The sequence below is a fragment of the Alnus glutinosa genome, chromosome 11 (genome assembly GCF_958979055.1).
Source record: "Alnus glutinosa chromosome 11, dhAlnGlut1.1, whole genome shotgun sequence".
In the NCBI taxonomy this organism is placed as follows: Eukaryota; Viridiplantae; Streptophyta; class Magnoliopsida; order Fagales; family Betulaceae; genus Alnus; species Alnus glutinosa.
In genome coordinates, this window is record NC_084896.1 from 25766729 (window position 1) to 25791515 (window position 24787).

Genomic DNA, 24787 nt, shown 5'->3' on the forward strand with positions numbered 1-24787 from the left:
CGGCGAGAGCCCGCCGGAAAGATTGAACTTGGAGAGGGACGACAGCTCGCTGGCGATTATCGCCTTGTTTTTTTCTTGGCTCTGCTGGAAAGGGCTGTATCGACAGGCAATGAAGTGGAGGAACCATGAATCGGTGAAGTGGCGGTGGCTGTGAGAGTGGACAGGCGCATCTTGTTGATGGACAGTGTTGCAGTGGCGGTGGCCGCGAGTGTTGCAGTGGGCTACAAGTGGGAATTTGGTGAAGAAGAAGAAGGAGGAGAAGAGGGAAGAGGATCCAGCGAGTGCAGTGAGGGTACAGCTGCAAGAGAGTCAGAGAGAGAGAGAGGTGTTTTTTTCTATTAAAATATTGGATTGGGTAGCTTGGGTAACACTGTAGCTACCCAAGGATGAAGATGCATAATCTACTGTGACATACTTTTTTGTAAATTTTTTCAAATATTCCCTATTTTAGGGAATAGAACTACTTATAGGGCATCTATTACAAGTGCTCTTATCGGGCTTCTCAAAAAGAGCATGACCCCAAGCTCACAAGTCACAGCTTCAGGTGGTTTGAGCTCTTTAGTAAAGGAGATCCCCTCCCATTTCCAAATATTGGGTTTGAAGTTAAAACAGAGGATTTCCCTTTGTGTTTTGTACTTGTTTTTTTAGCTTTTGATGCCCATTATGATGAGGGTATAGTAATTAGGACAAGCTGCACTAAAATGATAGCATCATCAACTTCAAGCTGTACAAAGATATGTTCGAAAAGAGAATGTTAAACATGACAATAATATGTTTGTGCTGTGGCTACAAGAAGATCTAAGCCTATGCCCAAACACAGGGTTCGATAATGTTGTCTTAAATAGGCTCACGCATAAGAATTAAGAGATTACATATTTCTATCCAATAACAATTACGATTTACGTGCATAAGAGATAGACTGAAACATAACTTAATCTTGCTTGCTTAATGACCTATACGATCTCAATTCTTCAATTAAAGCGCCCAAATCAGAGTACGATGAGCCTCCTTCTTCAACAGCCCTCCTAGCCATTTCCCCAAACACCTTGGCTCTGCTTCTCATTTCCTCGGCCCTCTCCCCCACCGTGATCTCCTTCACTGCCTTCTCTATGGCTTCCCTTTTGATGCGATCACCCACCAGCCTAACCCATTGCTGAACGCCAACGCCAACTCCAATCTTCAGAACATCGGTAATCAGCTTCTCGTTGTAGAACTGTTCGGCGAAAACCGGCCATGTCACCATTGGCAGCCCAGCGCTGATTCCTTCAAGCGCCGAGTTCCAACCACAGTGAGTCACAAACCCTCCAACTGCTTCGTGATCAAGAATCAAAACCTGGGGTGCCCACCCTCTTATTATCAGTCCCTTACCTGAAGAATTAAAACCATAATGAAATTGAGAGGGAAGGAAGAGAGAAACACAAGAATTACGCCCTACATCTATCGGAATATAGGAAATAGATTGTAACATTACCTTCCATTCTTTTCTCATACCCTTCAGGTAGCCACTCTTCGTTATTTTTTTCTTGCCCGTGATCATTCTTGTCCTTCCTCACAACCCAAATGAATTGCTGCTCAGAAGCCTCAAGGGCTAATGCAATCTCCTGCAACTGAGAAGGTGGGAACTTTGAGACCGTTCCAAAGCATATGTAGACAACGGAATTGGGTTTCTTGGAAGCAAGCCATTTCAAGCACTCATGCTCATCAATGGAGGGTGCGTTAACGTTTCCTCCTCTCTGGGCTTTATCTTCAGCATTCTTATTGCAAAGAGAAAGCGGGCCTATATGCCAGGCCTTCCTTCCTATAACCTTCCTGTAATGATCAACATAACGCGGTTCGAGCTCGTAAAAGCTATTAACAATCATCCCAAAGCTTCGCTTTTCCGCTTCTCCAGCTCTACCTAGCAACCTTGTTAAGGTGTTCTCCATTCCTAGCCGTAGATGATCCGCGAGTTGCATTCTTGTCAACTTGATTTGGTCCGGCAGGCCGGGCAGGACAAAAGGCTCTGTGTCGGAGGAGACAGATTTGTGAGGTTCGTGTTGTTTTATGCTTTCCATAGCGCACATGGAGACGAAGCTAGTTCCGTGGAAGACCAACCTCGGGATTCCGAACTTGGATGCTGTATCCGTGGCCCACGGGAAGAACATGTCGGCGACGAGGGCGCGCGGGCGTAGTTCCTGTATGAGATCTTCGAGAGGTTGTTGGAGCAAGGAAAGGGCGTCGAAGAATTTGCGGTGGAGCTCTTGGTTGGTGACTGAATCCAGATTCTCGAGGCCTTCCGGGAGGCCGACCTCTTTTGCGGGGAATTTGATGAATTCGAGGGTGATTTTGGAGGGAGAGTTTTGGGTGCTCTCGATGGTTTTGGTAAAGAGAGGGGCGTTGTGAGGGGTGGTGACTATGGTGGTCTTCACGCCTCTGGCTGCAAAGAGCCTGACCATGTCTAAGGTTGGTAAGATATGGCCTTGTGCCATTAGAGGGAAGAATAGAACATGAAGCTGATCAATTTCAGTATCCATGGCGCCTAGCTAGCTACAACAATACTGGAGTTGCGTTGAAGGAGAAACTGGAAAGCGTGGTTTGAGGATCAGGGAAAAAGTAACGGCAGCTGCTTTTAGACGATTGATAAAGCAGCAAAGACTAAAGAGTGGCTGGAATATATGCGGAGGAGATATATAGTTGGACCTTAGTTGCTGCACTACAACACCCCTCACGTGAGGGTGAGCTCACTGCACATGTTGTGCTGGTATAGTAAAAATAACATTTTCCTTTATAATTTACAACTTTTGACTGTTGTATAATTTTGCGATAACTTTGATTAATTGTTAAATTTATTTTTCTATGTGTAAGCCCTAAATATTCAATATATTCAATTGTTAATCTTAAAAAAATGTCGTTAGAGTTGTGCAAAAATTGTGTAAGAGTTGTGCAAGAAACATTACTCATTTTCAAAATGTCTTACACAAGGGTAGCTCAATCAAATTGAGACTACGCCTCATGAAACGAAGGTCGCTAGTTCGAATCCTCCCTTCCCCTCCTGTGTGGACATGTCAAAAAAAAAAAAATTAAAATGTCTCAATAACAGATATTCTGTTAGGTGTTGATCAGAATTTAATGGAATTTACAAAAATACCTATGCCTGAATCTTTGAAATTTTTTATAATTTTTTCTTTTAAAAATTAAACTCATAGGTATTTTAAAAATTTTGGTAGGATTTAACAGCAAAACCTAACGGAGTACCTATTATTGAAACGCTTGGAAAATTGGATCCCTTAGTTTGAGACATTTTGAAATTTACTACCCTTAAGTCAAATAGGCCGATAGTTTGGTACTCTTAAGTTAAGTTCTCCCTATAATTTTTGTACAATTTTAACAATTCTTTTTAATCAATTACTGGATATGTAGGACATACATGCATGAAAACAAATTCAATAGTTAGTTTGAAAAAAAATTGTTAGAGTTGATTAAGATTTGTACAAAAATTATAAATGTATCATATTTATATGATAAATAATCCACTTACATCTCTAAATCACAAATAATTAAAATAAAATAAAATAAAACATTTGCCTGCTCCAACACTTCTTCTTATTAGAGCGTTCTTAGACTTACAGGCCTAACGAACCAAGAGGTGGCACCTAATTTTCTCTGAAAAGGACAATTTACCTATCGTTTTTATTAAATATTTCACATTTTAACACTTTTTTTTATTATTTTTTTTTTTCCTTCTATTAGTTTAAATTTTTAAAATAAAATGTGATCTAGGAATGTATGATATATATGTATGTATTTCTTCACAAATTTCTGACAGGGTGAAAGAGATTCATGCATTTTGTGAAACAAATTTGGAATAAAATTCACCTTTGAAGACCGGTTTACAAGAAAAGAGTATCCAAAAACTTATATATACATGGTTAAAATTAAAGTTAAGCTACGTAAAACACTTATAATTGTAATATACAATCAAGCTCCGAAGCCGGTGTTTACGGTAGCTCACTTTTTTTACATTGATCTGATAGTAGTTTTTTTGTGCTTATTCTGTGACTCAACTACAAAATTAAAACCCATTTGATTCTAAAACTATTCTGATACGAAATAATACAAACTTTAAATGAAAATTACCTTTAAAAACCAACTTACAAAGGAAAAATACCCAAAAATTTATATAAACGTAATTAAAATTATTATTAAGCCACTTAGGATGGTAACATTTTCTGACTCAAGAATTACATATTGAGTTTTAAGTTCAAGACCTCACCCTCTTTTCTTCAAGTGTCGGTCATGAAAGCAAGATTTTTGTAATTCTTACTGACATTTTTATTTCTTTTTCTCCAATTATCCGTGAAATCGAGGTTTAGTCAACCTCTATAGCGCTTCCTCAACGGCTTCCTTGTCGTTTGTTGTGGAAATTAGGTTTGGGGAAAACGGTTGTTGGGAGACGGTAAACAAACTGGCTTTTTTATTAAAAAAATAATCTTTTTAATCAAAAAGTAATTTTTTATGTGACATTAGATGTTACTTTTGAAAGGGGACTTGGCAAAAGTCTCTCTTCAACCTGGAGAGAGAGAGAAAAGACCTTTTCCCCTTCCTCCATAAACTTCTCCCTTACTTTTTGATTAAAAAAATAATTTTTTTAATCAAAAAGTAATTTTTGATGTGACATTAGAAGTTACTTTCAAAAGGGAACCCAGTAAAAGTCTCTCTTCAACCCGGAGAGAGAGAGAGAGAGAGAAAAGACCTTTTCCCCTTTCTCTAGAAACTTCTCCCTTCTGGTACTTGTTGCTTGCCGGGGAAGGGAGGTTTCAAGCCTCCCTCCTCCCGGTTTTTGCTTCTTCTCTTAGCCCTTTTTAGGTTAGAGAGGTTTTGTTCCTTCTTGGTTTTCTCCAGCGGAGACTAGAGTCTCCCAGCCTCTAGGGCTGTTTGGAGTTTTGAGTCCTCCCGGGCTTGTTCCGGTGGTGGTTTTTAGTCCTTCTAGTCCGTTTGGACTATGGAGGTTTGTGTAGTCTTTTAGTTTCTTTTTAGTTTTCTTTGGTGTTGGCAGGAAAACATTTCAGAGAGGCGTCGGAGGGGGAGAGTCCGCCGATCGTGTCGTTGGAGGTAGAACTTGGCCGGGGTTTCAGTTTTTATCAATCTCTGAGGCCAGATCTGCTCTGTTTCGTAGCCCTCTAGTTGACACGAGCCCCCTAGCCTTGCTCATCTCCGTCCTCTGGTTCAGACGCTGTCTTCTACGGCCATAAAGCTCAGCGGTGATCGGCGCGTGGTATCCAAGCGTCAGGGTACACACTTTGGGCCGCGCGTGATGGCCACGTTTCGTATTTTTGCCGTGTCTGGTGGTGCCCAGGGGTTTTCTTGTTTTAGGCTGTCTTCGGTGGTGTTTCCTTTGACGACAATTCCTGCTTTGGGTGTTTTTTTGGTTTTGACAGATTGTATTAAACAGATTGCTTTGGATTTAATTTAGCCTGGTCATTACTTTTAAGCACAGGTTTGTGACCGACTCCATAGTGCAAGTAGAAGATCATATCTCAACGTAGAGACACATTTCTGTTGGTTAGGCTTATTGGAAACAGCTGTTGGTATAATCTGTGTTATGGGTAACTGTAATGGGGTACTTGTATTATAAGTCCCTGTAATCTGTATCTTTGTTACCCTTTGGATGTTATTAATGAAACCATTACACTCTCCCTTCAAAAAAGAAGAAGTTACTTTTGATTAAAAAAACTCTATTTTAATGAAAAGGGGACAACCGTCCCCTGCCAATCACTCCTCTAGGTTTGGTCCCCCTGCAAAATGTGTTTATTTTCACACCTAAAAGCTTGCCTATCACTAATCAGTCTAATCCCAAGTTAAACAAAGTCCAATTTGAAGTTCTCCCTTTGCTAGAGGACAATATTCACTTGACACCTTCATTGGTCCACCGCGACAACTTTTGAAACTCTTTTGGTGTGTTTGGGTATTGAATTTTTGAAATTAGAATTGAATTCTTATTCTCTTTACAAATTTCAAGGAAAAAAAATGTGTTGGGGTATTGAATTTTTAGATTGAAAAATATTATTTTTTAATTGTAAGAAATGATTGGAAGTTTGAAAAGTTGTGTATAATGATTGGTATTGTAAAAAATTGTGTGGAATAATAATTTATTATATATTGATTGTTTAATTAAAAAATAAATAAATAATTTTTTTTAAAAAAACATAATTAAAATTAAAAAAAAAAAGATGCAAGGGGGTGGCGCGCAGCCACCCCCAAGGGTCGAGGGAGGCCGTGTGGCCACCCCCAAGGGTCGGGGGTTGCCGAGAGGCCACCCTTAGTGGTCGGGGGTGGCGCGCGGCAACCCCTGGCCACCCCTAGGATCTTAGAGTTGTCGCGCGGCCACCCACAAGGGTCGGGGGTTGCTGAGAGGCCACCCCCAGTGGTCGGGGGTGGCGCGCAGCAACCCCCGGCCACTTCTGGGGGTGGCGCGAGGCCACCCCCGGCCACCTATGGGTGTAGCTGCCAACTAGCGGCCACACCTCTGTTTTTTTTTTTTTTTTTTAATTTTTTTATTGATTTAATTTTTTATTATTTTATTAATTAAATGTGGGATCCACACATTTTTGGGGACAACTTATCCTGCGCGTGGGTCCCATTCTACAAATCAGACTCATTATTATGTCAGTCTTGAATTGAAACACAACTCGGTTGAAATTCGAGCTTTTGGACGGGTAGGCGGGTTTTTCCTAAAATCTGAATAGAATAATGATTTCTGAATCGAAACAAACCATTCCATTCTTGTCGATGCCTTGATGAGAACGCTATCCCATACCCAAGCATTTCCCATATCATAATTGAAGTCAACAAACGGCTTCCCCACTATTCACAAACTTGGAGGCCACGGAAGTGCTTCATTTCCTTGGGCAGTTGACTGATTGATGTAGGGATCTAGGTAGATTTTATTTTAATTTTTCTTGTATATTTTAAAAATTAAGGGAATTTTTATAATTTTGTATTTTTGGCACTCAATTTGTTCATTGAATAATTCGTATTCACACGTCGCGTCAAGTTTAGATCGTATTAAAACGTGTATAAGAGTATATATGCCAATCTTAATCCGGTTTATTTAATTAAACGGTTATACCCATCAACTATAACTTGTCAATTTCACAAATCGGGTAAAAAAATATCAGCCATACTTTTTACCTCTTAGATTTTAACAAAATGCTTTTATTCCAATTTGTGAAATGAGTTACCTTCAATCCATCTTTGTCCGGCCAGCAATCTCAGGACTGACATAATCGAATTGGTTGAGGGAAACGAAACCAAGCAACCATTTCTTGTTGAGTTGGTTTCGACAAGCACATAAGGCCTAATTACGTTAGCATCATATCGAATAGAGACTCGATAAAATAGACATGTTCATAAGATTCAAATATAAAAATATATGAATGGTAGGTTCAAGTCCATCATATCCTAGCATAGTTAAATGGGAATTTACAAAAATAACTTAGTTTTATTGGGGAAGTTTAAATCTTTTGCAAAAACCCAACTGAAAAAGTAGTAGCATACACAAAGTCAAAGAAAATAACTCAAACAGATAATAAGCTGGCAAAAAAGAAACCCAAGTGCCAGGAAAAATATGTCATAGGGATAAATATATTAAGTGAAAAACTAGTTGTTCTCGGTTGCTTCACCAGCAATGGCGTGTGATCTGAGGTCGTCAATTAAGGCATTCAAATCAGAGTAAGAGGATCCCCCTTCTTCAACAGCCCTGTTTGCCATCTTCCCAAGCTCTCTTGCTCTGCTTCTCATTTCCTCTGCTTCTTCCCCAACCATTATTCGAAGCAGCGCCTTCTCTATGGCTTCCCTCCTTATGCTATCTCCAAAAAATCTGGCCCATTGTTGAACGCCAACACCAACTCCTATTCTCAAAACTTGGGTCACTAACTTCTCATTGAAAAACTGCTCGGCAGCCACCGGCCATGTAACCATGGGCACGCCGGCAGCCACTCCTTCCAGCGTCGAATTCCACCCACAATGAGTCACAAATCCTCCAACTGCTTTGTGATCAAGAATCAACACCTGGGGCGCCCAGCCTCTTATAATCAGACCCTTACCTTCCACTCTTTTCTCAAACCCTTCAGGCAGCCACTCTTCTTTTCCTCCATCACTCTTTTCTTTCTTCACAACCCAGATGAACTGCTGCTGAGAAGCCTCCAGACCCATTGCAATCTCCATTAGCTGAGAATCATTGAAGTTTGCCATACTCCCAAAACATACATAAACAACAGAATTGGGTTCCTTGGAATTAAGCCATTCCAAACACTCGTGGCCGTGAATGGAGGCTTCCTTTCCCCTTTGTACTTTATCTTCAGTCTCCTTATTGCAAAGTGAAACCGGGCCTATATGCCATGCCTTCCTTCCAAGGACCTTCCTGTAATAATCTGCATAAGCCGGCTCAAGCTCATAGAAGCTGTTAAAAATAGCCCCATAACTTGTCAGCTCTGCTTCTATAGCTTGTTTAAACAAATTCGTAAAACCCGTTTCAACGTTTCGTGTAAATAAATCCGGCAGCTGCTTTCTTGTCAACTTGATCTCATCAGGGAAGTTGGGGATGATAAATGGCTCTGAATCTGATGATGGAATATTTTTGTGGGGTTCGTATAGCCTAAGACATTCACAGGTAGATACAGAGAAAAAACTGGTTGCATGGAAAATAAGCCTTGGTATGCCGAATTTCCCAGCAAGATCGGTAGTCCACGGGAACAACGCGCTGGCCACAAGGCAATCAGGGCGATGTTCTTGAAGAAGTTTTCCGAGTGGGTTCTCCAGCATGGCGGCAGCCTTCATGAATTTCTTCCGCAAATCAGGTGAAGTAACCATGTTGTAGCTCTCGCATCCTTTGGGTAAACCAACCTGGACAGAAGGGAATTCGATGATTAGAACATCCAGTTTGAACCCCAAAGTTTTGCTTTTTTCGATTGTTTTGGAGACCAGGGAAGCATGGAGAGGAGTGGTGATTATGCTTATTTTCAAACCTTGCGAAGCAAATAGCTTGGCCATGTCTATGGCTGGGATCATGTGGCCTGGGGCCAAGTATGGAAAGAAAAACAGGTGAAGCTGGCGCCATTCACTATCCATTGGCGTTGCTAGAGAAACTTGTTCAACTATAGAACTACAGAGAATGGTGACGAAGAAGAACAAGTAGATAAGAACGAAAACATAGTCTAAAAGGCTAATTAATGACTAGACATTGGATGTATATGTTGACCACTTGATGCAAAATAGGGTATATATAGGCTTGTCTTTGGCTCTAATTCGTCCAGAAAAATATTAAAGTAAATGGCTTAGATTAAACAAGATATGCAGCAGCCGTACCAAAATTATATATATATATATTAAAATTTTGGGACGGCTAGTGCCCCAATTTCCAATGAGTTCGTCTATACGGAGGACGAGGGTCAGACCCTCGTCCGACCCTCGTCCTACGTGGCACTATAATTTTTTTTTTTTTTTTTTTTTTTTTTTTTTATTCTTTGATTAAAAAAAAAAAAAAAAAAAAACGAAAACTATGGTGTATAGAAAACGCATCTGCCATTTTCTTCCCCCCATTTTCAGAAAACTTTCATCCCAAAATTTCAAAATCCACTCAAAACTCACCCCATCTCACCGCCCACTGCAGTTCGCCGGCCACTGCTCTTCACAGCCCACCAGCTCCGGCCACTTCCCAAATCTTCCCCTCTCCACCGTACAAAACTCACCCCATCTCCAACGCCCACTGCAGTTCGCCGGCCGCTGCTCTTCCCCTCTCCACCGTCCAACGGACCGGCCGCCGCCCACCAAGACGACAGGCCCACCCGACCGACAACGTCTCCCAGCTCTCTCTCTCTGATTTATTCATGGATTTTTTTTTTTTGGGTATGGGTAGGTAAGAAATGGGTTTGTTTATGGTTATTGATGGTTGGGATTTGGTTTTTTTCTTGTTTGAATTTTTTTTTATCCCCTTTTCTCTAAAATTCGTGCTTTTTTTTTTGCCCATTTAGTCACTGTTCAAAATGGGTGTTTGAGAGGAGTGATTTTGTTTAATTTGGTGTTTGGGATTGTTTATTTTTTGAAATGTTTGGACCTAAACTTTGATATAGTTTCTGAGTATATTTGAAGACTGCAATTTTCACTTCAAATGTTCTATGATTGGCTTGTATTTGAGGTGTCGGTTTGTTGAATTTACTAGGCAAGTGTTTGATAGAATGCCAAAGTGGGAGTGAGCAATCAAAGATGGGCTTAATGTTGAATGGGATTTATTTGAGAGAATGCCTGCTGGAGACAAGGCAAATGAGATTAGGATTGAAAACTAGGCAAATGAGTGCAGAATCTCTTTTGTTCCTTTCTCTGATTTTGAAGAGAGGGAAGGGAATCCAACTTCATTCTGGTTCTGGTCACCATATTGTCCTTTTACTTTTACTTTTTTTTTTTTATTTTACTTTCATGTTTGTAACAAAGGTTCTAAATTTGGGAATAAGCTTCCCCTCTGGGTTTGTACAGTTGCAGTCAAGAAAAATGGGGAGAGGGGTGTTATTTGCTTTATTCTATCTTTATTTTGTACAATTGCAGTCAAGAAAAAATGAGCTCATGGAGCTGTTCCACTATGAAGTGGGGAAAAAGTTAGAGCAGATTTGAACATTTGGTGGGCCATTCGAAATCATCATATCAAATATGCCATGATGATAATAAATTCCTTGCTTTCCAAATGGGTGTAATTTCTTTTGACTATTAGTATGAATTTGTTGATAATCAAAAGGCCCTTGTAATAATTTTGTTTGAGACCAAACTAGTATCAGAGAGGAATTGTGGACCCTGTGCTGCTAAAATATTGCATATGCAGCTTGGAAGCACTCACTCTTCTTTGCTTATTAGAATATCAAGCCTATATACATGTCTTCCATTTTGCTAGCCAATCTCTTTCCAAACAAGAAAACAACTACCATTGATGATCTCTATGCATAAATGGTAGGATGTACATTAACATAATCTTAGGGATGGTGACTCAAAAAATTTCTCATCAATTCACCTGTATTTTACCCGAACAAGTAGTCAAACTCTGAGTGACATGTAAAGAAGAGTTTGAATCAAAGCAAGTACTTGGTCTTCTGATTTCGAATAAAGGCTCCATCGAGATCATTTTGACCCACATCAATATAGCAGCTAGCAGGAAAGCCTTTATTCATCTAAAATTCCATAGACTGATTCCAATGAAGTACAATTCCATCTTCTTCACATCATCCTGTTCTTCCACATTCAAAAGAAAAAAGAAAAATGGTCGATCCTAACCAAGTTGGAAAGACACAAGCCATTGAAGCCAACCAGATGATTGGTAATTCACCTACAACTATCAATCTGTAAGAATATTGAGACCCAAAAACAATGAGCACTCACTCCATCGGAACATGGATGTATCATCTCAATCTTGCTCTAAAACAAAAATCTCACTTAGAAAATGACAATATACTCTAAAAGTCTGAAACTATTCACAACACTTGTCACTAAATTACATATTACTAGAACATATTACAAACAACACTAGGTTATGTCCACAAATTCCTTCATCCCTAGCCATTCCATAACTGCAAAAAAAAAAAAAAAAAAAAAAAAAAGAAAAAAAAAAAAGCATTAAAATAGACAACAAGCTTTTCCTCATCACTTACAATTAAATAAGTGTTCTATATATATGCTCCCCATACAAAATATCAATATGACAATAGAGAATATCAATAATAATAATATTCTTGTTATGGATTAGAAAATAAATGCATAAAAGTTTTGAAAGTACAAGCATATAATATTCTCCTAGATCCTAACTCCTCAACTTTACAATCTAATATCCAATAGCTTGTTCTTCATTTACCGCTTGCTCCATTGCTTCCACCAAAAGATTAAGACCCTCGGCTGGATTATTTTTCCTGGCACAAGACCAACACGACTTAGAAACTAAGTTAATTACACAAAAAATACTACTCAAGTCAGTTAAAATTTTACATTTTCCTGTTGTTCCTCTTTTTTTGCATCTACCTCTCTTTCAATTGAACATATTGACTGTGAATTCATGAAGCTCTGAAACAAATATTACTCAATATTAAATACTTTTAAAGGAGATGTCATTTAAAAGGTAATATTAAATATTACTCAGATTGAGTTCCATCAATACCTGTGTAACTATACTATTTTGAGTTCCAATTACTTGGTCTTGTTGTACATCAGTTACACAAGCTAACAGATCTTCACATGTGTCAAGTTCATCAACTAACGATCTTTGACATATCTTCAACTCATAAAATATTCAAACATGTTAGATAAAATATTAAATACTACTCAAATATGTGCAAATAATGGATACTATGCATAGACATAAAACCTAAAATAGCTCAAGTACAATGAATACCTTCTTCTTCTTTTTTCACCTGTTGATTGGGATTTGTATCACTCTGTTTCTTCTTGTTTCCTCCTGCCTTTTTGACAACCGCTTTTTCAACTGCAGACATCGTCCTATTTGATACTCGCTTCCCTTTAATTCGAGCCACGTGAGGACTATGAATCTCCACCGCCGTACAATCAATGGCCAAACTACCGGTTGTAGATGCACTTGGGAGTAATTGGAAAGGTGGACTTGGTACACAACTTAAATCACTAAATTTCTTAGTTAGCACATCAATATCATTCTTCAATTCCGTGTAATGGTCCACGTTTGGTGCTGCGATTGCAGCTAACGCACACATATATTTGCACAATTCAGCATATCGATCTGCACTAGGGTTGCCACTCAAAGGATCATAACTACTTTTGATTAACTTATATGGCTGCTTCAAATCCTTCCTCCATCGTTTTAAAAAATATTTTTCTGGCAACAACAAAACATCATCAAGTTTGCTAAGTACAGATATGACATGTCTGCACAAAATTCCTCTTGATTCAAACAAACAACAACTGCAATTCACTTCACATGAAGGTTCACTATAGTAAACGGTAAAGCATAATTTCTTCATGTAGGAGCTATTAATTTGTACTCGTTCAATCACTTGATATGCACAAATTCCACATTCACTTTTTAGAAGAGAGCAATCACAATACATCAACTCCCTTATCTCATCCTGAACTTCTTTAAACTTGTTATGCGTGTAAAGTTCTTGAAATTGCTTCTCAAAGGAAAATCTGCTCACACACTGAATCGTGGAATTAAAAGAATTGAAATCAGCAACATTCTCACTCTCAACCCTCTTTCGCAAAGCGTTATCGTATTGATCCGCAAATTCCTTCAAAGAGGTTGATGAGTGCACATAACCATCAAAAAATGAATTTATACTTTCACTCCTTTGTGTGGTAATCATGCCGGCCCAAAATACACTTTTCAAATATGCCGGTACCCAGAAAGTTCGTTCCTTGTATAAATCACGCAGCCATGCATTATCCTCCAAATTATAACTCTTAAGTAAATTCTGCCAGCTTGCATCAAACTCATCACATGTCTGAGAATCATACACACAACTTCGTATGGCACTCTTAATGGCATTGTACTGTGAATGTGATCCAAATTTCTCTGGAAGTTTTTTCAATATATGCCATAAACAAAATCTATGTCGGGCATTCGGGAAGACCTTATTAATTGCATTTTTCATAGCCCTATCTTGATCTGTAATAATTGCCATTGGCGCTCGGCCCTTCATGCATTTCAACCATGCCTCAAACAACCATACAAATGTCGTTGTGTCCTCACTTGAGATTAATGCCGCCCCAAAAAGTATTGATTGACCATGATGATTTACTCCAACAAAAGGAGCAAATGGCATATCGTACTTATTCGTCAAGTATGTTGTATCAAATGTAACCACATCCCCGAAAACTTCATACGATGCCCTACTTCGTGCATCAGCCCAAAACACATTTTTCATCCTACATTCATCATCCATGTCAATATCAAAGTAGAAATCATCATTAGCTTTCCGCATTCTACAAAAGTAGTCATACAATGCTGCAGCACCTCCTGTGCCAAGGCGTAGATGTCTTGCCTTTGCAATATAATTGCGACAATCTTTCTCTCCAAAAGTAAGATTCTCATACCCCCCCGCTTCAACGGCTAGCGAGTTATAGATCTTGTTCATGCGTATCCCAGCTCTATCATTAATCTCAAGCTTTCGCTTCGTACAAGGATCCAAAATCTTGTGGCTTCTAAAATATCTTGCTTTTCCAGGGCTTAAAGCATGATTATGGGCAATAGTTACACAAGTCACATACCACTTTGTGTCAACTAACTTTGCATTCAAAGTAGCCTTACACCCTGTTCTAATTGTTTGAGAAGGCTTGCAAAAGCTATTACTTGAGCTGGATTGTCTTTTGCCTTGACGAGCACATCCTAGACTTATATAATGTACATTTTTATCTTTATTCTTTTTCTTCTTCTTCTGTACCACACCAAAACCCTCTTGCTTTGCATAACTCCTATAATACTCATGAAGTTCCTCTATGGAGCCAAATAGCATCCCTTCCTTAGGTTGCTCAACATTTTTAACTTTATCTATGAGCTTCAACTTGGAACTGCAATTTTCCACACCATCTTGCAACTGTTCATCAGCTACTGTTTCTATTTCATCTTCATCTATGAGCTTCAGTTTGGAACTGCAATTGTCCACACCATCTTTCAACTGTTCATCAGCTACAGTTTCTATTCCATCTATATTAACATAAATAAAACATTATGTGAAGAACCCAACCATGTTTTCTAATATTCACTCTACTACGATATGTTACAAAAATTAAAAGTAAGAATTAAAGGCCCAATATACCATTTTCAAGGTCCATGTGAATGGGCACAACATCATCAAATTGTTCATGTATCAACGAACAATCTTCTTGGCATTGTGACTTCAAGGCTGATTGCTCAAAGTCCATCTAAGAGTTATTTTGCATAAAAAATTTAATCAATCAACTATATTTAATCACTTGAGTGAATATAAAGCATATGGTAGAAACAAAAAATATATACATATACATAATATAGATCTTATCATAAGGAAGAACTAAGATGTTATGTGCATATAACCCGATCAAACAAAGCAGCACAATCTTAATTTATACCATCATCTTTAATTTATTTTTACACTACTTGAACAAAATTTAGGAAAAATTTCACAAAAAACACTAACCACAAGATTACACAAACCAAAAAAAAATCTCACGTACCCATGTACCAAAACACAGACTAAGAACAAAAATTCAATTAAAAAGTATTGCTATGGAGAACACAAAAATCTAATGATTGTTCTGTCCAAAGGTAAAAAAAAATGTAAAATCGTTTTGCAATGAAACGAGAGATCAAATTTTTTTCAACCACCGATTTATTCCCAGTAATCACAAAAGAAAAAAAAAAAAAAAAAAAAAAAGGGAAAAAAAGTGATATTCCCTCCACCACAAACCAAACAAGGCCAGGAACAAAAAAACATAGAGAACAGCAAGAAGCAAGCATTGCACAAAAGAGAAAGCAAATATTTGAAAGTATACGAATACAAAAACCAAACCAGATTTCAGACCCATCAAACCAGATTTCAGAAAAATCAAACTCTAAAGAAAGAGATGAGAGATTGGGAAAACCTGAGATTTTGTTCACACTGGGAGAGAAGGAGCGTCGCACAGGGAGGGGAAGCCCGGCTTTGGCGCTCCTCGTCAGAGATCTGCGGAGAGAGGGAGACTAACCGGAGATCGGCGGTGCTCGTCGTCGGCTCTGGCGCAGCTTCTCGTCGGACCTGGACGGAGATCCGCAGTGCTCGTGGGCCGTCGGTCTGCTGGGTCCGAGAGAGAGACAGAGAGAGTTGGGAGAGGGATGGTGTTGGTAGGTGGGCCGGTCGTCTAGGTGGGAGGCGCTCGGTCGGTGGGCGGCGATCGGTCCGTTCTGCTGGGTCCGAGAGAGAGAGAGAGAGAGAGAGAGAGAGCTGGGAGAGGGATGGTTTCGGTCGGTGGGCCGGTCGTCTAGGTGGGAGGCGCTCGGTCGGTGGGCGGCGGAGCTGGGAGAGGGATGGTGGTCGTCTAGGTGGGAGGTGCTCGGTCGGTGGTCGGAGAGGGTGAGAAATGGGGGGAAATTTTGGACCCCATCTTTGTCTGTAAGCCTCTTGTCCCGCGTTTTCATTGTTTTTTTTTTTTTTTAATCAAAGAATATAAAAAAAAAAAAAAATATAGTGCCACGTAGGACGAGGGTCGGACGAGGGTCTGACCCTCGTCCTCCGTATAGACGAACTCATTTCCAATTGCGTACCCACCAAGGCGTCTTTTTTATAGTCAACCTTTTTTTGTTGTTGTTGTTGTTGTTGTTGAGAAATAAGAATATGATTTGTGGGGTAGTGTTTGTTCAGAGTGGCCATCCTTATGCGTTATAACAACTTTATGTGATTGAGACTCGGGATAGGGGTTGCAATTGTGCTTGCTTGCCGGGTTTGTGTCTTAAACTGAACAAATTCATTGATTATAATCTGTTAATTTTATGTTGGGTTCGTATCGAATTCGTCGATCGTATAAAAAATTGTCATTTTTAAAAGTCGCATGTCGGGTTCGAATCATGTCAATGTATGATGTATAAGACTATATATGTTAACTCTAACCGGACCCGTTTAATTAAACTGGTCAAACTCCTCAACTCTAATACGCTAATTTTATATTAGATTCATGTTGAATTTACGAGTCACGTCAAAAATTGTCAGTGTGGCACACAATTTCACTCCAAAAGCTTGTATTTTATCCCATACTTGTATAAAGAGAATTTAGCAGTCAATAGTAACACACTGATTGATTGGTTTGGAAGTTCTAAGGATGAAACAAATGTTTAAACTGCTGCATTTGGGAGCTGACTAAAATGAAATAGAATCCTATAACCCAGGCCATGAGACAAGATTTAATCATCTGGGCAGGATTCAAAACAAGAAAGTTTAGCAAGTGGCTGTAGGATTATTGAACAAAGACGCGAGAGCTCTATGCAGTTTAAATGAAATATTGACAATATTCAAAAAGTGCCTGAAAAAGAAAGAGAGGCCTTCCTGTTAAGATTTTCCGTTTTCTAGGGGTATTTAACAGTGTACTAATCCAGGTCACCCTATTGTGTTGTCATAATGTTGAAAATTTATGTAAATTATAAAATAGGAAAATAATAGCCGAAGAAAAGAGAGAAAATAGACAAAGAATTTGAGGATGGTTTAGCCTTAAATGTCTAACTCTAGGTGCGCATTGATAAAGGCCTACATCTTGGATAATTAGCTTGAAAAGTACATCCTTAAAAGCGGCTCTAAGGAAGTAATTTTTAACGCCTAGACATCGTTTAGTATATGGAATGAGTATTCCATAAAAAAAATAAAAAAATAAAAAAAATTGTTATTACTGAAAATGAAAGAGGATAGAATGAATAGTTATTCTTAAGCTTTAGTTTGGCGGCAATAAATATGCTTTAATTGGAATCGAAGCCTCAAGGGCTAATGCAATCTCCTGCAACTGAGAAGGTGGGAACTTTGAGACAGTTCCAAAGCATATGTAGACAACGGAATTGGGTTTCTTGGAAGCAAGCCATTTCAAGCACTCATGCTCATCAATGGAGGGTGCGTTAACGTTTCCTCCTCTCTGGGCTTTATCTTCAGCATTCTTATTGCAAAGAGAAAGCGGGCCTATATGCCAGGCCTTCCTTCCTATAACCTTCCTGTAATGTTCAACATAACGCGGTTCGAGCTCGTAAAAGCTATTAACAATCATCCCAAAGCTTCGCTTTTCCGCTTCTCCAGCTCTACCTAGCAACCTTGTTAAGGTGTTCTCCATTCCTAGCCGTAGATGATCCGCGAGTTGCATTCTTGTCAACTTGATTTGGTCCGGCAGGCCGGGCAGGACAAAAGGCTCTGTGTCGGAGGAGACAGATTTGTGAGGTTCGTGTTGTTTTATGCTTTCCATAGCGCACATTGAGACGAAGCTAGTTCCGTGGAAGACCAACCTCGGGATTCCGAACTTGGATGCCGTATCCGTGGCCCACGGGAAGAACATGTCGGCGACGAGGGCGCGCGGGCGTAGTTCCTGTATGAGATCTTCGAGAGGTTGTTGGAGCAAAGAAAGGGCGTCGAAGAATTTGCGGTGGAGCTCTTGGTTGGTGACTGAATCCAGATTCTCAAGGCCTTCCGGGAGGCCGACCTCTTTTGCGGGGAAATTGATGAATTCGAGGGTGATTTTGGAGGGAGAGTTTTGGGTGCTCTTGATGGTTTTGGTAAAGAGAGGGGCGTTGTGAGGGGTGGTGACTATGGTGGTCTTCACGCCTCTGGCTGCAAAGAGCCTGACCATGTCTAAGGTTGGTAAGATATGGCCTTGTGCCATTAGAGGGAAGAATAGAACATGAAGCTGATCAATTTCAGTATCCATGGCGTCTAGCTAGCTACAACAATACCGGAGTTGCGTTGAAGGAGAAACTAGAAAGCGTGGTTTGAGGCTCAGGGAAAAAGTAACAGCAGTTGCTTTTAGACGATTGATAAAGCAGCAAAGAGTGGTTGGGATATATACGGAGGAGATATATAAGTTTGAGAAAATGCTAGACATCCGAATTATTTTTTCAAAAATTGGTTCCAAATGATGTATTACAAATTTCTTTTCCAAAAGTTCAACTTTTGGCTTTTGTATAATTTTGGGATGACTTTTTGACTTAAGGTATGAACTTCAAAATGCTTCGAATTAGGTATCAAATTTTCAAAATGACGTAATATCATGTATTTCGTTAGGATTTGTTGTTAAATTATGCTAAAATTTTCAAAATTTTCTTTATGTTTTTTTTTAGGATTTAGGTGTTGGACAGAATTTAACGAAATTTACAAAAATACCCGTCCTTCAATCTTTAAAAATTTTTATAATTATTTTTTGAAAATAAACAGAGAAGTATTTTAAAATTTTTGGTAGGATTTAAAAAGCAAATCCTAACGAAATATTTGTTATTGAGACGTTTAAAAAATTGGATGCCCTAGTTTGAGACGTTTGAAGTTCAGTACCCTTAAGTCAAATAGGCTGATAGTTTGGTACCCTTAAGTAAAATTTTCCCACTAATTTTTGTACAATTCTAACAATATTTTTTTAAAAATATATATATATATATATATATATATATATATTAATCATTAAATATGTAGGACATATATGTATGAAAACATATTCAATAGTTAGTTTGACAAAAGTTGTTAGGGTTGTACAAAGATTATAAATTTATCATATTTCTATAAGAAATGATACACTTAAATCTCTTCGAATCACAAATAATTAAAATAAAATAAAACATTTGCTTGTACCAAACACTTCTTCTCATATCGTTTTTAGACTTACAGGCGTAACGAACCAAGAGGTGGCACCTAATTTTATCTGAAAATGATAGTTTTTGCAAAAGGTACTGACTTCCGATCTTATTTTCACAATTTACTTCTTGTTTCTATTAAATACTTCATATTTTAAGACCCCATTTTTTTTTTTTTTCTTTTTCTTCTTCTTCTTCTTCTTCTTCTATCAGTTTAAACTTTTAAAATAAAATGTGATCTATGAATGTATGATATATATGTATGTATTTCTTCACAAATTTCTGACCGGGTGAACAAGATTCATGCATTTGTGATACAAATTTTAGGTAAAATTATTTTTAAAGACCGGTTTACAAGAAAAGAGTATCCAAAAGTTTACATATACATGACTAAAATTGACGTTAAGCTACGTGAAACACTTAAAATTGTAATATACAATAACACTCCAAAGTTACATTTACAACAGTTTACTCTTAGAGCACTTTCAATGGCTTATATATATATCAATCTAGAATAACTAATCAAAACACACTTTATCTAGTTTAGCTAATGGATTTTAAAATGCACCATACATACAATTATCTATTCTCTATTTTTAACTTTATATTCTTTCTTTATTCTTTTTTATTATCGTATTTTTTGTCCTTTTTTGTAAATAGTCATATTTGTTGACCGAAGTTTTGTTAAAACGGTCATTTCTCTAATGTAAATTTTTTTCGGTCATTTTCACCATTTTTCTAATAGTCATATTTTTTAACGATCGTTTTGTTAAATCTGACATTTTTCTAACACAATAATTTTTAAATGATCATAAAAATTTAAAGAAAAAGATTATCCTTTTATTATTACTAGTGATTAAACAAATGAATAATTTTAAAGCATCTTCGAATATTCTCACTTGTGCAAGTAAAATATCACAACTAATTGAGATATTTATGGAATCTCATTGGCAGTATGCTTCATGTAGAGCGTGGAGTGAAAGAAAAAAAGAAAAAATCAAAAGAACGTGGAGGGAAAAAAAAAAAGATATGTGAATAGTGCAACCCTACATGTATTGTTGCACTATTTAAGGAATTAAGTAAAATCTATTCTAGAGTTTGAATAGATAAGCCAATGGAGTCTCTTTTTAGCACTTTGGTTATTTATTCTACCCTAAAGGTGAAAATACATAAGCCATTGAGAGTGCTCTAAAATGGTTCCCTTCCTTATATATAGGGAAAATTTTATATAAAAAAAAATAATAAAAAAAATAAAATAAAATCAAAAAACACCCTCCACTAGACACCCTAAATTTACATAATCTCCTTGGGAATCTACCGTAACCATGTAGATATACATGGTTACTATAAATTCACAACCTAATATTTTAATAAATAAATAAAAATCTCTCTCTCCTCTCTCCTTCGACCTTCCCTGTCCTCCATCGTCTCCACCCCGTCAAAACTCAAACTCAATCAAAATCAAAAATTTCTTCAACCCCGGCAGAGCTCCAAGCCTCAGGATCACAGGAAAATTCACAGTTCAGAATTCCACCGAAAATTTCCACAGGAATTTCACAGTTTGAAATGTCCAGAATTCCATAGGAAATTTTCTCTTGTTTCACCGGAAGTTTGCACCTCAAGCCACTAGAATTGCGCCCTCAACTTCGACAGTGTTGACCCAGCATCACCCATCGAAGATTGGACCTTCCTCTCACCGTGTCTCTTCTTAGGCCACCGGAAATCGGACCCACGAGTCTCTTTGCATCTTCGGTTCTCTCTCTGATTCGATCTCTCTTCCTCAAGCTCTCTCTCTCTCTCTCTCTCTCTCTCCCTAATTTGGTCTCTCTCCTGGGTTCTCTCACTCTACTTATTTTGGGTCACAGAGAATAGAGGAAGGAAGGATTGGAGAAGATGAAGAAAGGGAGAAGAAAAGAAGCGAAGAAGGGGTGGTGGTGGGTTTTGAGAGAGATAGGATGGAGATGACAAGAGAGAAGAGAAGAAAAAAATGAATAAAAAAATAAAAGTAGGAAAGAGAAAAAATAATAAAATAAGAATAAAAAATAGTATTTGATTGATATGGGAAAAATTAAAGAAATTTGTTGTGGGGTGTTTTTTTATAGGGAAGTAAAAAGTAGTTTTGTTTCTTAAATATAAAAAAAATAATTGAAAGACCGATGGGAGTGCTCTTACGATATTAACTTGATAATAACTATTTTTCTTTTTTCTTTTCGTGGGTCAGTCACGAAAGCTAGGGGCCTATGTGTTAAATAATTGTATTGTAGAATATTGGTGTGTTGTATAGTAAGAAGTGGTTGATATGATATGAAATTTGAGAATATTTTATAGAATTATCATTCTCCCTCTATTTCTTTTCACTTCTTTCAAAAATATCAAATAAAAAACATTCTAACTTTTTTACACTTTTTATATCACATCAATAATTTTTTATTATTATTCAAATAAAAAAATCTACTACAAAACAAAACTTTTTCACTTTTCTATAAAACATTCTCAAATTTTATATCACATCAATCACTTTTTACTATACAATACACAAATATTCTCCTACCCAATTACTTACCAAACAGACCCTTAATTTTGTAGTGGGTCTTTTTATTTGAATAGTAATAAAATTTGATTGATGTGATATAAAAAGTATAAAAAAAATTATAATGTTTTTTATTTAATTTTTTTTTGAGAGAAGTGAAATGAAAATGGAAAGAGTTAAAGAATGGTTTGTCAAACAACCCCTACTTACATTTTTGTTTTTTTTTCTCCAATTATCCATGAAATCGAGGTTCAGTCAACCTCTTGAGCGCTTCCTTCACGGCTTCCTTGTCGTATGTTGTGGAAATTAGGTTTGGTCCAAAAGTCCAATTTGAAGTTCTCCCCTTTGCTATAACCGTATAAAAGTATATGTATATATATATATATATATATGTCAATTCTATCACACAACCTTTGAAACTCGTCGATTCTTGTCGGTGCCTTGATGAGAACGCTAAGTCGTATCATAATTGAAGTCAACAAACTTGGAGGCCACGGTAAGTGCTTCATTTCTTTGAGTAGTTAACTGATTGATGTAGGATCTTGGAAGATTTTATTTTAATTTATCTTGTATATTGTAAAGATTAAGGGTTTTTTTTTTTTTTTTTTTTTTTTTTTTTTTTTTTTAATTTTGTATTTTAGACACTCAATTTGTTCATCTAATTCGCGTGTTGCGTCAAGTTTAGACCATGTCAAAACATGGGTATAAAAATACATATATGTCATCATAATCAGATTTATTTAATTAAATGAATCAGGCACATCAACCGTTAATTTTATATCAAGTTTGCAGGTCTTATCAAAAAATGTCAGCCATACTTCATACCTCTTAGATTTTAGAAAAATGCTAGAAACCATTCACAAGTTACCTTCGATCCATCTTTGTCCAGCCAGCTCATAACAAAATGTTAGAGCAATCTCAGGGAAAGGAAACCAAGGAACCATTTGTTGTTGAGTCAGTTTCTACAAGCACAAAAGGCACAAAAGGCCTAATTACTTTAGCATCGGATTGAAGAGAGACTCGATAAAATAAAAATGATAATAGGATCCAAAGATGAAAATGTCTGAATGGTAGATTCAAATCCATCATATCCCTAACATAGTTAAATGGGAATTTTCAAACAGAACTTAGTTATTATTGGGTAATTTTAATTCTTTTGCAAAAAGCAATGAAAATATAACTCATACACATAATAGGCTGGAAAAAAAGAAACCCAAGTGCCAGGAAACTAGTTGTTATCGGTTGTTTCACCAGCCATGGCGTGTGATCTGAGGTCATCAATTAAGGCATTCAGATCAGAGTAAGAGGATCCCCCTTCTTCAACAGCCCTGTTTGCCATCTTCCCAAGCTCTCTTGCTCTGCTTCTCATTTCCTCTGCTTCTTCCCCAACCATTATTCGAAGCAGCGCCTTCTCTATGGCTTCACTCCTTATGCTATCTCCAAAAAATCTGACCCATTGTTGAACGCCAACACCAACTCCTATTCTCAAAACTTGGGTCACTAACTTCTCATTGAAAAACTGCTCGGCAGCCACCGGCCATGTAACCATGGGCACCCCTGCAGCCACTCCTTCCAGCGTCGAATTCCACCCACAATGAGTCACAAATCCTCCAACTGCTTTGTGATCAAGAATCAACACCTGGGGCGCCCAGCCTCTTATAATCAGACCCTTACCTTCCACTCTTTTCTCAAACCCTTCAGGCAGCCACTCTTCTTTTCCTCCATCACTCTTTTCTTTCTTCACAACCCAGATGAACTGCTGCTGAGAAGCCTCCAGACCCATTGCAATCTCCATTAGCTGAGAATCATTGAAGTTTGCCATACTCCCAAAACATACATAAACAACAGAATTGGGTTCCTTGGAATTAAGCCATTCCAAACACTCGTGGCCGTGAATGGAGGCTTCCTTTCCCCTTTGTACTTTATCTTCACTCTCCTTATTGCAAAGTGAAACTGGGCCTATATGCCATGCCTTCCTTCCAAGGACCTTCCTGTAATAATCTGCATAAGCCGGCTCAAGCTCATAGAAGCTGTTAAAAACAGCCCCATAACTTGTCAGCTCTGCTTCTACAGTTTGTTTATACAAATTCGTAAAACCCGTTTCAACGTTTTGTGTAAAAAAATCTGGCAGCTGCTTTCTTGTCAACTTGATCTCATCAGGGAAGTTGGGGATGATAAATGGCTCTGAATCTGATGATGGAATATTTTTGTGGGGTTCGTATAGCCTAAGACATTCATAGGTAGATGCAGAGAAAAAACTGGTTGCATGGAAAATAAGCCTTGGTATGCCGAATTTTCCAGCAAGGTCGGTAGTCCACGGGAAAAACGCGCTGGCCACAAGGCAATCAGGGCGATGTTCTTGAAGAAGTTTTCCGAGTGGGTTCTCCAGCATGGCGGCAGCCTTCATGAATTTCTTCCGCAAATCAGGTGAAGTAACCATGTTGTAGCTCTCGCATCCTTTGGGCAAACCAACCTGGACAGAAGGGAATTCGATGATTAGAACATCCAGTTTGAACCCCAAAGTTTTGCTTTTTTCGATTGTTTTGGAGACCAGGGAAGCATGGAGAGGAGTGGTGATTATGCTTATTTTCAAACCTTGCGAAGCAAATAGCTTGGCCATGTCTATGGCTGGGATCATGTGGCCTGGGGCCAAGTATGGAAAGAAAAACAGGTGAAGCTGGCGCCATTCACTATCCATTGGCGTTGCTAGAGAAACTTGTTCAACTATAGAACTACAGAGAATGGTGACGAAGAAGAACAAGTAGATAAGAACGAAAACCTAGTCTAAAAGGCTAATTAATAACTAGACATTGGATGTATATGTTGACCACTTGATGCAAAATAGGGTATATATAGGCTTGTCTTTGGCTCTAATTCGTCCAGAAAAATAATAAAGTAAATGGCTTAGATTAAACAAGATATGCAGCAGCCGTACCAAAATTATATATATATAT

General features: G+C 38.0%; 5 protein-coding genes and 1 long non-coding RNA gene across 7 annotated transcripts; all 6 read right to left on the reverse strand.

Moving 5' to 3' along the window:
* Nucleotides 1-737: 737 nt before the first annotated feature.
* Nucleotides 738-2634, reverse strand: LOC133882196 (scopoletin glucosyltransferase-like). Its single transcript, XM_062321311.1, has 2 exons — nt 1472-2634; nt 738-1368 (listed from the first exon to the last, which is right to left on the reverse strand). The coding sequence occupies exons 1-2, from the start codon at nt 2511-2513 to the stop codon at nt 932-934; spliced, it is 1479 nt and encodes a 492-aa protein (XP_062177295.1). The 5' UTR covers nt 2514-2634; the 3' UTR covers nt 738-931.
* A 4826-nt stretch (nt 2635-7460) lies between these two features.
* Nucleotides 7461-9237, reverse strand: LOC133881792 (scopoletin glucosyltransferase-like). The gene has a single exon (XM_062320826.1). The coding sequence runs from the start codon at nt 9106-9108 to the stop codon at nt 7639-7641; it is 1470 nt and encodes a 489-aa protein (XP_062176810.1). The 5' UTR covers nt 9109-9237; the 3' UTR covers nt 7461-7638.
* Nucleotides 9238-11086: 1849 nt separating this feature from the next.
* LOC133881010 (uncharacterized) lies at nt 11087-12246 on the reverse strand. The gene is made up of 4 exons (XR_009902484.1): nt 12170-12246; nt 12001-12075; nt 11870-11924; nt 11087-11588 (listed from the first exon to the last, which is right to left on the reverse strand). It is a non-coding gene; the product is annotated as an uncharacterized LOC133881010 (long non-coding RNA).
* A 140-nt stretch (nt 12247-12386) lies between these two features.
* On the reverse strand, nt 12387-14904 carry LOC133881299 (protein FAR1-RELATED SEQUENCE 6-like). The gene is made up of 3 exons (XM_062320225.1): nt 14799-14904; nt 14429-14686; nt 12387-14293 (listed from the first exon to the last, which is right to left on the reverse strand). The coding sequence occupies exons 1-3, from the start codon at nt 14902-14904 to the stop codon at nt 12387-12389; spliced, it is 2271 nt and encodes a 756-aa protein (XP_062176209.1).
* Nucleotides 14905-17379: 2475 nt separating this feature from the next.
* LOC133882339 (scopoletin glucosyltransferase-like) lies at nt 17380-18488 on the reverse strand. The gene has a single exon (XM_062321482.1). The coding sequence runs from the start codon at nt 18388-18390 to the stop codon at nt 17416-17418; it is 975 nt and encodes a 324-aa protein (XP_062177466.1). The 5' UTR covers nt 18391-18488; the 3' UTR covers nt 17380-17415.
* Nucleotides 18489-22946: 4458 nt separating this feature from the next.
* LOC133881811 (scopoletin glucosyltransferase-like) lies at nt 22947-24661 on the reverse strand. 2 transcript variants are annotated; one of them, XM_062320850.1, is made up of 2 exons: nt 24429-24566; nt 22947-24306 (listed from the first exon to the last, which is right to left on the reverse strand). In XM_062320850.1, exon 2 carries the CDS (start codon nt 24271-24273, stop codon nt 23062-23064), a length of 1212 nt encoding a protein of 403 aa, XP_062176834.1. In that variant the 5' UTR covers nt 24274-24306; nt 24429-24566; the 3' UTR covers nt 22947-23061. The 2 variants fall into 2 exon arrangements, with proteins under 2 accessions (XP_062176834.1, XP_062176833.1); XM_062320849.1 differs by having other exon boundaries at nt 22947-24661.
* Between the last annotated feature and the right edge of the window lie 126 nt (nt 24662-24787).

Excerpts from the sequence above, each read along its gene's own strand:
- LOC133882196 (XM_062321311.1), bottom strand. The coding sequence starts at position 2,513 with ATGGATACTGAAATTGATCAGCTTCATGTTCTATTCTTCCCTCTAATG. Across the intron at positions 1,369-1,471 it reads GTATGAGAAAAGAATGGAAG|GTAAGGGACTGATAATAAGA; the intron begins GTAATGTTACAA and ends TTAATTCTTCAG.
- LOC133881792 (XM_062320826.1), bottom strand. The coding sequence starts at position 9,108 with ATGGATAGTGAATGGCGCCAGCTTCACCTGTTTTTCTTTCCATACTTG.
- LOC133881811 (XM_062320849.1), bottom strand. The coding sequence starts at position 24,531 with ATGGATAGTGAATGGCGCCAGCTTCACCTGTTTTTCTTTCCATACTTG.
- LOC133882339 (XM_062321482.1), bottom strand. The coding sequence starts at position 18,390 with ATGGATACTGAAATTGATCAGCTTCATGTTCTATTCTTCCCTCTAATG.
- LOC133881299 (XM_062320225.1), bottom strand. The coding sequence starts at position 14,904 with ATGGACTTTGAGCAATCAGCCTTGAAGTCACAATGCCAAGAAGATTGT. Across the intron at positions 14,687-14,798 it reads TCACATGGACCTTGAAAATG|ATGGAATAGAAACTGTAGCT; the intron begins GTATATTGGGCC and ends ATGTTAATATAG. Across the intron at positions 14,294-14,428 it reads TGCAAAGCAAGAGGGTTTTG|GGTGTAAGGCTACTTTGAAT; the intron begins GTGTGGTACAGA and ends CAATTAGAACAG.